Source organism: Asparagus officinalis, chromosome 1, assembly GCF_001876935.1.
Source record: "Asparagus officinalis chromosome 1, Aspof.V1, whole genome shotgun sequence".
In the NCBI taxonomy this organism is placed as follows: domain Eukaryota; kingdom Viridiplantae; phylum Streptophyta; class Magnoliopsida; order Asparagales; family Asparagaceae; genus Asparagus; species Asparagus officinalis.
Genome location: NC_033794.1, coordinates 95188231 through 95200431, shown reverse-complemented (window position 1 = coordinate 95200431; position 12201 = coordinate 95188231). Strand labels below are relative to the sequence as shown.

Genomic DNA, 12201 nt, shown 5'->3' with positions numbered 1-12201 from the left:
CCTTATATCTCAAAAAAAAGTTGAAACAAAAGGGAAGATTTCACAAATCCTAAAAATATATTATTTTTTTATAATTTAGGGATTCAATATTCCAAAATTAATTTTAAAACAAACAAAGTTTATGGAATCGCAAAACTCAAAAAAGCACTTTTTACATCTAAAAACTTAAAATCCATCCTATATTTCAAAAAAAAAGTGAAACAAACACCTCCTAAAGCTTTAAAGTCAGAAACCCTCTCCTCTTTCCGCAACAGAACGAAGAAAAAAAAGAAAAAAAAATCCAGCGTTTTCCTTCCCTTTTGCTCTCAATATGGGAAACCCAGGAATTCTCAACAGGCAGCAGCAGCATCATCATCTCCTCCCCTCTTCCTCCGACGCGACCACCAACTCGTGGGCCCAACACCGGCGTGAGGCCCTCCGCCGCCTCTCCGAAAACCTCGCCGCCGCCTTCGCTCCCCGAATTCATCCCTTCACAGACGTCGTCATCTCGTGGCCCGGATGTGGTCGGGCCCACGTTGCGTTCTCCTCGCAAGAAGCCCGTTTCTCAGAGGCGTTTTCTCGAGAAATCAAAGAGAAGGAAAGGGAACCCGATTAAGCTCGAGTTGAAGGTTTGGTGAAGGTTTTGAAGTTGGGTTCGACGGCGCTGGTCGGGTTTGGGGTACCTGTACAGTGGAAGGTGGGCCCGCTGCCGGGGGGTCTGCGTCTGCGTGACGAGGAGTGTGGCCCATGTCGGGTTTCCGCGGCCGGTGGATTTCATGGTGGAGGTGATGTACATGGCGTTTGTGTTCCAGATTCATGAGCTTGTCAGCTTGTTTCAGGTATTGGGCTTTTATGCGTTGCTGGGGGTTCTGGGCCCTACTCTGAGTAGTGGGTAGTCGCCAAAACTGCATCTTGTTTTGGGGATTGATGAATATGAGTATTGATGTGTCAAGGAACAACTCTTTGTTCTTTGTTGAATAGCATTTAGATCTTTCTATGTTTTGGATCGTGATTTCCCCCCCTTTTTGATTGGGCTGTTTTGGGAAATAAGTTGGACGTCTGAGTTCCCTTGGGTTGATAAAGATAAATATTTATGACAGGGTCATGTTAGATTATTTATATCTGTCCCTATATTTTCACACGTTACACCAGTCCTCGGTGTGGAGCAAGCATTACATATAGTCCTCGTGTTGGCCACCCTTCCGCACTTAGTCTTCGTGTTGGAACATGGCATTGCTGATTTAAATCCTCGTGCTGGATATGTATTACACAGCTTTCAGTTCCATGCGTTGGACAACGGTCACGTCCGGTTCATGCGTGGACAACAGTCACATCCGGTCATAGTTGGACAACGTCCACATCCGGGTCCATGCGTTGGACACAGGTTTATATTCAGTCGATGAGTTGGACGTTTACTTCATGGGCAGTCCATGGGCTGAGGAAGTTTAATTTACATAGTCTATGGTTTGGGGACATTTAATCTTTTCTTTGGACATGTCACTCATGTGAGTTTGACATGACACTATGTTTGGGAAGTAGAAGATGTGTTTCGTTTTCATTGTTAATGTTATCTATTGTCCCATGTACTAGAACCTGGGTTGGTGTTTAGCGGATTACAATTTGAGATACAAGGTCATATATGACGGGTTTCCTTGTTTGGATTATTTCGGGCTCGTTACGTACCTATGCTCCATGTTGTAAATTTCTAAGTACTAAGATCCTCTTAGTACAGATTCAATGATTTTAGATGCTAAACATATGAGAAATATGGGTCCTTGTCCAAACACAAATTTATGTTGGTAGTGATGTTGTCACATATCCCATCCCATCTCCACTATCCATGTGAATTAGTTCTCCACATTTGAATGAGTGGAGCGAGAATTGACACCCTCACTACCAAAGACAGCTTTTTGGTGCTTGTACGCACACTAACCCATATGTTCTCATAATATATAATATATAATATATATATAATAAATATTATATATAATATATATATATATTATATATAATTATATATGATAATATATTATAATTATATATATATAATGCTAAAGTAGTTTACTCAGTATTTACTATCACATGAACCGTGATTCTGTATCATATACATGATTATATAAAATAATAATATTATATATAATTATAATTATATATAATATTATATATTATAATAATAATATATATATATATATAATAATATAAAAAATCATATATAATATTAATATAAATATAATAATATAGTAAATCCTATCAAGTATTTGTTGTATAGCATTTACTATCGCATGATATTAGTGATTCTTGTAATATAATATATAATAATATATATAATATATCTAAATATTCTACGAGCGCGAGTATCGATGCACCCCGGAGATTGGAAATTTCAGGAGGATTTGAGCTACTGTCGAATCTCCGATTTGTATTCTTGCCATGAGAGACACAAGCTTAGAAGCACATGTAATTCGCTTGGTGAAAGTTCAGTGGAACCGATGATGGCATTGATCGAGATTTCTTGGAGCATCGAGAGGATTTGCGTCGGCGACTACCCACACTGTTTTGAAACAGGTAAATTAAAAAATTTTATGATGTGTATCTTGTATGATGTTTATATCTTTGGTTATATTTAATATTATAACACTATAATGGGAATATGTCGGCTTAATTTTCAATCTTTCGAAGAACAGCATGTATATATATGCGGGGTTCCTTGTTTGGATTTTTTTACCCGATGTACTAGTTTTCCACTAGATTAGGGTTTTTTTTTTTTTTTATTTTTTTTTTTTTTTTTTGAGCGGGAACAAATAAATCATTTTAGATCGTTAAAGTATAAATATCCTATAATGTTATCTGGAAGTTCATGTTGTGAGATGCGGTATGTTTCCGAATTCGATGACGAAATTCTATACTAGGGGGAAGAAATGTACCCGTAATTTTTTTTATATGAATTGATGTGAATATATTAGTAAATAAATAATCTCTTTTTGATAAATAGGCTTGAGTCATTGATAGTAACAATGAGAAAAACCAAGTTTTTATTGAGGATGATATGGAGAGTATGAGTGTGAGTTTGTGCGTGGTTTTGTAAATAAGTATAAAACAGCAAAAAAATATTGTTCCAATGATCAGTCGACACATCAGTCCGCTGACTGTATCGTGCGACACATCAGTCGACTGATACGCTGATTTCTAGTTTTTTCAGTTCTGGGCTGTTTTGTTTGGTTCGGGTTTGTGGTCGGATTTAACTTGTTGGTGTATATATTCATCCCCCGAAAATGCCACCCCTCAACTCTCAGAACTGAGAAAACCCTAGCCCCTCTCCGCCTATCTCAAACCTAGCCTTGCTCTTGGCTGATTTGGGAGAACTTGTAGGATTTTCGAAAATTTCACATTGCAGCAAGAGGATCCAAAACTCTCCTCAGACTAGGAGTGTTCATGTCACCAGAGGCGATCATCTCGGCCAACTCTGACCTTTGTTTTTAGCAAGAATTTATTAGTTTAATGAGTTTTGATTTAGACCAAAAAACGTATTTTAGTAACAAAGAATGATCTTATGGTATATGAGGTGGGGTTTTGAGCTCTAGTTATAATAAGAAGACCACACAATGTTTTATTAAAGGAGATCTAGTTTGAAGATGTGTGTATAAGAGATTTAACATGAGTTTTTGTTTAACCATGAGATTTAACATGAGTTTTTGTTTAAAAATGTTAAAAACATAAATACCAATGTTTAAGACGGTTTTGTTCATGTATTCACTTATGGGATTTCTGTTTCAGTTAGTTTTTACATGTTAATATCAGTATTTCATGCTTGGGGATGATGAAATGAGTTTAGATCGAATTTGGTGTATATAGCAATCTTGTGCAGAGGTTCTGCATCTGTCGTTCGACTGATCAGTCGACCGACGAGCACATTTTTATAGGCCATCAGTCGACTCGATCAGTTCAGACATGATGGGCTGTTTTGTTTTTCTCGCTTCTCAGTCGACTGGTCAGTCGACTGTGAGCTGAAGGCTGTCTGGCCGAGCCATCAGTCGACATATGAGTCGACTGACAGTCATCATCGACACATCGAGTCGACTGATGAGCTGTTTTACAGATTTTGAGTCTGTTGAGTTGTCTTTCGGGGGTCAGCCCTCCGATAACCGTGACCCTAGCTTAATCATGTAATGACTTATCTGTACATGTGGTATACTTGATGACACAAAAGGTTTTAAGACATGTACCCGAGATCCGGGTGAGTTTAGATTATTTAATCTGTCCCCTATATTTTCAGCAGTTAACAGTCTCCGTGTTGGACAAGCTTACCTATAGTCCTCGTGTTGGACACCCTTCCGCACTTAGTCTTCCGTGTTGGACATGCATTGCTATTTAAATGCTGCGTGCTGGATATGTATTACATTCAGTTCCAATGCTGGACAACGGTCCATCCGGTTCCATGCGTGTGACAAGCAGTCACATTCCGGTCCAGTAGTTGGACAACGTCAGCATCCGGTCCATGCGTTGGACAACGTTATATCGTCCATGATTGGAGCGTTTACTTCAATGGCAGTCCATAGGCTGAGGATCGTTTAATTTACATAGTCTATGTTGGGGACTTTAATCATTTTTTGACATAGTCACTCATGTGAGTTTGACATGACACTATGTTTGAAGTAGAAGATGCTTTTCGTTTCTCTTTTATTTATTATTGTCCCATGTACTAGAACTCCGGTGGTTGGTGTTTAGGGATTTACAATTTGAGATACAAGGTATATAATGAGCGGTTTCGCTTGTTTGGATTATTCGGGCTCGATTCGTCCTTATTGCTCATGTTGTAAATTTCTTAAATACTAAGATCGTCTTTAGTTAAGATTCAACTGATTTAGATGCTATTAGTATTAATGTATTTTCTTATACAACAGCCTGTTCCGCTTGGGGTTGGTTGTGATGTTGGCTCCGCTAGCTGCTTTGACGCTCGTTGTCCCTCCCCGTTTTCAGGTAACGAGCCAGGAGCCCCGAGAGTCACGCTAGGTCGATTGCGATGCATTTAGCTTCAGCTGTCATACTTAGTTATATATTTTTTTGGAGTTCCACAAGTAGACTTTTGTGTACTGATTTGAGAGTTCTTATTTAAGAAGTTGTAAGAGAGCCGTTGCCTTATTTCTCTATTGTCAGATATTTGTATTTTGAGAGCTTGTGAGTATTCCAGTTTTATCTATTCAGACATTGAACTATTGATTTGCTGTGTGTTTAGAAGATGAGATATTAATGTGATCACTATCATTTCGTCAGTTGTTTTGCTTGTATTACTTTTACCATGCTTTGGACCTACACCTGTTGTTGTGACTCTACTAGAATTAGATGTTAATTGTGATGGTGAAACATGTTATTGTAGGTGTGGTGCATGGCAGGTTTTGACATTCTTTGGTTTCACGCTTGGACTGCAAGACATTGAGTAACGGCCAGGGGCGTCCACAATATAATATATATATATATATATATAATATATATATTATTATATATTATATATATATATAGTATATATATATATAGTATATATATATATATATATAATAATATAATACATATATAATAATATATATATATATATAATAATATAATATGTAAATATATAATACTATACTATATTATATATTATATATAATATAATTATAATATATATATATATAGTAGACGGAATATGGGTATGCTTGTACCAAGCACAAATTTGTGCTGTCAGGAGGTGGGAATATTATCCTCCCACTCATTCAAATGGGGGGACCACATTCACATGGTTGAATGTGTCGCCCGCAATTGAATGAGTGGATGGGAATGAGCACCCGTCACTACAAGCACAAAATTTGTGCTTGGTACAAGCATACCCATTTTCTCTATATATATATATATCTATTAATATTATATATATTATATATATATATATATATATATATATATATATATATATATATTATATAAATATAATAAAATGCTAAGTTAGTTTATTTGGCAGCATTTTACTACAGCATGACAAGGATTCTTGGGTCCTCCTATAGAGGAATAGATGTATTATAGTTTAATATTATACTTATTATAAATATATATATATAAGTATATTAATTTTAATATTATATTATTATTGTGATAGGTATAGCCATGCAAATATAATATAATATTAATAGTTTTTTAATAATATATAGGTGCAATAACCAACACCCAAATCCGTCTCTCAAATAATTAGGATTTCACAAATTCTGAAAAATAACTAGTTTTTTATAATTGGGGAATTCAATATCAAAATTGGTTGAAAACAAACATTGTTTATGGAATTCTAAAACCTCAAAACTGTAATCCACCTTATATCTCAAAAAAAATGAAACAAAAGGAAAGATTTCACAAATCTAAAAATATATTTATTTTTTTATATTTAGGGATTCAATAGTCCAAAATTTAATTTTAAAAACAAACAAAGTTTATGGAATATCGCAAAACTCAAAAAAAGCACTTTTTTAGCAATCTAACAAACTTAAAATCCATCCTATATTTCAAAAAAAGAGTGAAACACAACACCATCCTATAAGCTTTAAAGTCGAGAAACCCTCTCCTCTTCGCGCAAGCAGAACGAAGAAAAAAAGAAAAAAAATCCAGCGTTTTCCTTCCCTTTGCTCTCGAATAGGAAACCCCAGGAATTCTCAACAGGCAGCAGCAGCAGCATCATCATCTCCTCCCGCCTCTCTCCCGACGCGACCCAACTCGTGGGCCCACACACCGGCGTGAGGCCCTCCGCGCGCCTCTCCGAAAACCTCGCCGCCGCCTTCGCCCCGGAATTCATTCCACTTCAGGCGTCCAATCTCGTGGCCTGCCGATGTAGGTCGGCCGCACGGTTGCGTTCTCTCTCGCAAGAAGCCCGTTTCTCAGAGGCGTTTTCTCGAAAGAAATCAAAGAGAAGGAAAGGGAAACCCGATTAAGCTCGAGTTTGAAGATTATGGTGAAGGTTTTGTAATGTTGGTTCGACGGCGCTGGTCGGGTTTTGGGTACCTGTACAGTGGAAGGTGGGCCCGCTGCCGAGGGGGTCTGCGTCTGGCGTGGACGAGGAGTGTGGCCATGTCGGGTCCGCGGCGGTGGATTTCTGGTGGAGGTGATGTAGCATGCGTTTTGGTGTTCCAGATCATTGACTTGTCACTTGTTTCGGTATTGGGGGCTTTTTGCGTTGCTGGGTTCTGGCCCTAGCTCTGAGTAGTGGGTAATCGCCAAAACTGGCATCTTGTTTTGGGATTGATGAAATATGAGTATCGATGTGTCAAGGACAATCATCTTGTTCTTTGTTGAAAGCAAATTTAGATCTTTCTATGTTTTTGGATCGTGATTTCCCACCCCTTTTTGATGGGGCTTTTTGCTGTTTTTGGGAAATAAGTTGGCACTCTGAGTCTCCTTGGGTTGATAAAGATAAATATTTATGACAGGGTCATTATTAGAACAGCAGTCTATGGCGGGGAGTTTTGAGGGAAAGAGCTAATATGAAAGAAATACTGTTGCCTTGAGATGTTTTCGGACATTTCAAATTGTACCTCTATTATGTATGTTCATTTTTAATATCTGAAATTGAGGCCTGAATATCTCTTTAAGTAGTTTAAGCTTATGTTAAAGAGTTTGTTAACTGCCAGTTTGTTTTATTGCAGCGTCACCTCCTTGATATTATTGAAAGAGTGGCCGTAGACGACATACCCGTAATCTTATCCGTCGCAAACTTATGCAGCAAATCTTACACTCGGTTGATTAATAGGTGCATCGAAATTATAGTCAAATCAGACCTCGATGCTGGCACGCTCGAGAAGCCATTACCGCCTGATATACTCAAACAAATCATGGACTCACGATTAAAGCAAGGTTTAACCGAACCTGGAACTGATTCCACTGACAAACATGTGAAACGATTACATAGAGCTCTTGAATCAGACGATGTTGAATTAGTAAGAATGCTACTGAAAGAGGGGCACACTAGTCTTGATGATGCATGTGCACTTCATTATGCAGTAGCACATTGCGACTCCAAAATCACCACAGAGCTTCTTGATCTAGGGTTAGCAGATGTCAACCATAGAAATCTCAGAGGTTATACTGTGCTTCACATTGCTGCAATGAGGAAGGAACCAAAGATCATTGTTTCTCTTTTAACAAAGGGAGCTAGGCCCTCTGATCTTACATTGGATGGAAGAAAAGCTCTTCAGATTGCTAAAAGGGTTACTAAGTCTGTTGATTTTTATAAATCTACCGAAGAAGGGAAATCATCTCCCAAAGATCGGTTGTGCATTGAGATATTGGAACAAGCTGAGAGAAGAGATCCTTTGATAGGAGAAGCTTCAGTTTCTCTTGCAATGGCTGGTGATGATCTGCGCGGGAGACTCTTGTACCTTGAGAATCGAGGTTATTTTTTTTATACTCAGTTATGCATCATTTTGTTAGCTTCGTAGGATGCTTGACGTATTTTGTTCTGCATATCAATTAAGATTAGATTGTATTATGTTTCCAATCAGGCCCGATGTGAACTGTTTGCAACCAACTTATAGCATACTAATCAGTGACCATACTCAAGCATAAAATAAAAGTAGCTATGTTAGCTTGTGCAGCTTGAAATTTTAGTTTATATCCTTTAGTTGTGTAGAGTGCAGTTATGCATACATGCCTTGTAGTTTTTCTTGTGTAAAACATGATGCAAGATTGATTTTCTGTTTTATTTCTCCAGTAAACTGCTTCAGTATAGCTATGTTAATCATGCACAAGTATATAGCTAGTGTTTCCAATTTTAATAATAGAACTCTTCCTTGCTTTTGTGTGCTATTGTGAGCCAATGGTTTTAGGTCCTTAAATAGTGAAGAATTCTACATATACTTATATCTCACACACCCTGGCCTCATGCTCCCCCTCTGTATTGAGACCAACAATACTTTTTGGGATCTGGAATAACCCAGGTTAGCAAACTATAGAACCTGGAGTACTTGTTATATCCAACTATTTCTTTTTTGCCAAGTCGATGTGTAGACAAGAAAACTTGAATGATTTCACTTTTAGCTTTTAGAATTCTGGAAGTACTTCTCCACTTCAACCATTCTGAATTGGTTCTGTGAACCATGTCTTCACTCTAAATAATTGATTCTAAGTTGCAAAAAATGGATGACTTCAATGTATTTCTTGATCAACAATACACGATCATTCCTTCTCACAATTTTGCTAAGTTGCATTAGAGCTTTCTTCAGTATGATGAACTAACGTTGTAATCATCAATAAACATCATAGCTTTTCAGTGATACATGGTATTGGGTTTTGTTGATTTATTTGTTTAATTTCATTTGCAGTTGCTCTTGCAAGAATGTTATTCCCTATGGAAGCAAAAGTAGCAATGGACATTGCTCAGGTGGATGGAACTTTGGAATTCACTTTAGGTTCCACATCAGACCACCAAACTGGAGCTCAGAGGTCAACAGTGGACTTGAATGAAACACCCTTCAAAATCAAGGAAGAGCATTTGTCTCGAATTAAAGCACTCTCAAGGACAGGTAATTTAGTTGCATTTCACTTTTCTTTCTGTGTATCTGGCAGTATATCTATATCTTTATTACATGCACTGGAAACACAAAACATTCAGTAAATTCATTTTGTTTAATTTAAATATTGAACTTCGTTTGGTACAACATACTGCGCAAATTGTGTAGGGACTAGGGAGTGACTAATTTGCTCCCACAAGTAAGTAGCTAATTACTTTTAGCTTCCATTACCATTTGATGTGCTGATCTTTACGTATCTCTGTGCATTTATGCTGAGGGATACTTGGGTAACTAGGCTAGTTACAGAAAGCAAATTAGCCATTCCTGTAATGTATATTTGCAAGCATGCATTTGAGTAAAGAATTGATGTTAATATTAGTCCCTCAAATCTTCCACATTTTGAGATTAGTCCCCCAAATATCAGCCTGCAAAGTCATATAAATTGTTTGAAATTAGTCCCCTAGTTAGCACCAATTTGAACTGGGGGGAATATCCCTTCAACTTTAACTTTTTAGGGTGGAATGCAATTACTCCCTTTCAATAAACCCAATCATGATTTGGGGGCGAGAGAGATAGATCTTGATGTTGGTTCTGAGAGCTCTCAAGTGAGCTCGGGAGATTGAGAGGGAGGGAGGCACTAATTTCAAACATCTTATATGGTCTAAACTCCAGATCCTATCATTTATGCAGAACATTTGAATTTTTCATTCTCATTTTTCCATATGAATTATGAATAATATACAAAACGTTAAATGCAGACATACCATGTAAAATTGTGTAGTGAGAGATGCGCTAGATAACTACTAATTCATAGTCCCTACATAACTTCAACCATCCAACAAGCCTTATACAGTTTAATGTTTCATGTAGACTAGAAATGTAGTCAGCTTAGCATATGGTAGTGGAGCGAGGATTTTTGTCCAAGCAGCTAGAAGCTAATGTAAAATGGAAACTGGTGCTTGAAATAAAATTGGAACCAGTGGTGACATTAAGCAATTTTAGGATATTAAAAAAATGAAATGTCACATGAACAATATAAAAGTTTCATTATTTTATTTTCAAAATTTCAGTTGTAAGTACCAAGTTCACCTACATGCTTTTCTTTGTTGGCTTTGTGGTGATTTTACCTTGCATCAAGATTTAGAAGATTTTATCGCTATATGGAGTAACCCTTTCATCTTTATGTTTTATTGTTGTTATTAAGATTTTTATTGTTCTTTAGTAGATATGTATTTTTCATAATTTTCTTATATTTCCCTTCTTATCTATTCTATACTTTTTAGTTTTTGACAATTACCTGGAAATTTTTGCTGTTAATGCCCTCAAACTGAAATAAATTGGGGATAATACTGGGCCTTTGCAATATTGTTTTGGCTTTGCGTTTTGTAGACTGTGGTTTCTTTTACCAAAGCGATTAGGTCAGTATCTTATTGCATTCTCCAAAAGTTTCCATTTTTTTCTGGATTATCTAGGTACAGATTCTCATTTGAAATAAAAATCAGGTTTACCTTTAGCAGTAAAAATTTGGGTTAATTGCTCATGGTCCACCACAGTATGACGTTTTGAACTTATTACCCTGTAGTTTCATGTTAGCAGATAGACACCCTGAATGAATCTTTTTGACTCTTTTACCCTGAATGAACTTATTACACTGGGCGTTTGCAATAATTACTTTTTACAGTTACGGATGGAAGAGTCAAAAATTTCAATCCAGGGGTCTATTTGCCAAACTAAAACTACATGTAATAAGTTCAAAAATGCCATTATTACAGGGACTCTGTGTGCAATTAACCCTAAAAATTATCATAAGACGTGCGCAAGAGAGGATACTTGTTTGGAGTAGTTTGTATTGTCTAGCTAATTGAACTCATTGAGCACGAGCAATCCTGCAAAAGGGAAAAGAAACATAGTACACAATAAAGGAATAGAGTGCAAAACGAATTTTTTATGGACAATTTGTTTATAGCTAAGAAGACTTGTAGAAGTCCTCCCAAGTATATGGTGGTTTTGGGTATCATCTTGGCGTTTAGGATACATATGCAATAAATGTACATATGCCATACAACTCAGATACATCATAAGATTTAGGATATCTAAGAAGATTAATCTAGAATATATTCACCATTACCCTGAGATACATAATCTACATGGTCCTGACTTTGCAACTTTTCTGTTCAAATTAACCCTGCTCTTTATTACATATGCTGAAAATTCTAGAAAGCCTTGCAACCAGTATTATTCTAAACTGTCAAGTGCCAAGCCTTGAACTTCATATCTTTATGAAAAGGATGCCATCATCCGCAACTAATAGCTTTAATCTTTCTGATAATCCGAAATGTTTCACCAGTGGAACTTGGGAAGCGGTTCTTTCCTCGATGTTCTGAGGTTCTCAACAGAATCATGGATGATGAGCTCACCGATATTGCTTCATTTGGAAGTGACAACTCTTCAGAAGAAAGAAGAAGAAGATATCTGGAACTGCAGGGTGTACTCGAAAAAGCATTCACAGCAGATAAAGAGGAATTTGATAGATCCACTATATCTTCATCATCGTCTACATCAATAGGAGCTACTCGAATAAGGAGGAGATAATTCCTTTTTTCTTTGGAGTTGTAGGCATTTCATTTTCCTTTTCATAGTTTGTATATTTTGGTGGTCATATGTATATGTATTGGAGCGATCTTGTGGTAACTGCCCAAGTCAA

The 12201-nt window shown here is 36.9% G+C and overlaps 1 protein-coding gene across 1 annotated transcript; it reads left to right on the top strand.

The window, feature by feature from the left end:
* Positions 311-12195, top strand: LOC109837626 (BTB/POZ domain and ankyrin repeat-containing protein NPR1-like). Its single transcript, XM_020405950.1, is given in 6 exon segments — positions 311-503; positions 597-651; positions 653-818; positions 7635-8379; positions 9309-9509; positions 11845-12195. Coding segments are annotated over 6 exon segments (1605 nt in total). The 3' UTR covers positions 12090-12195.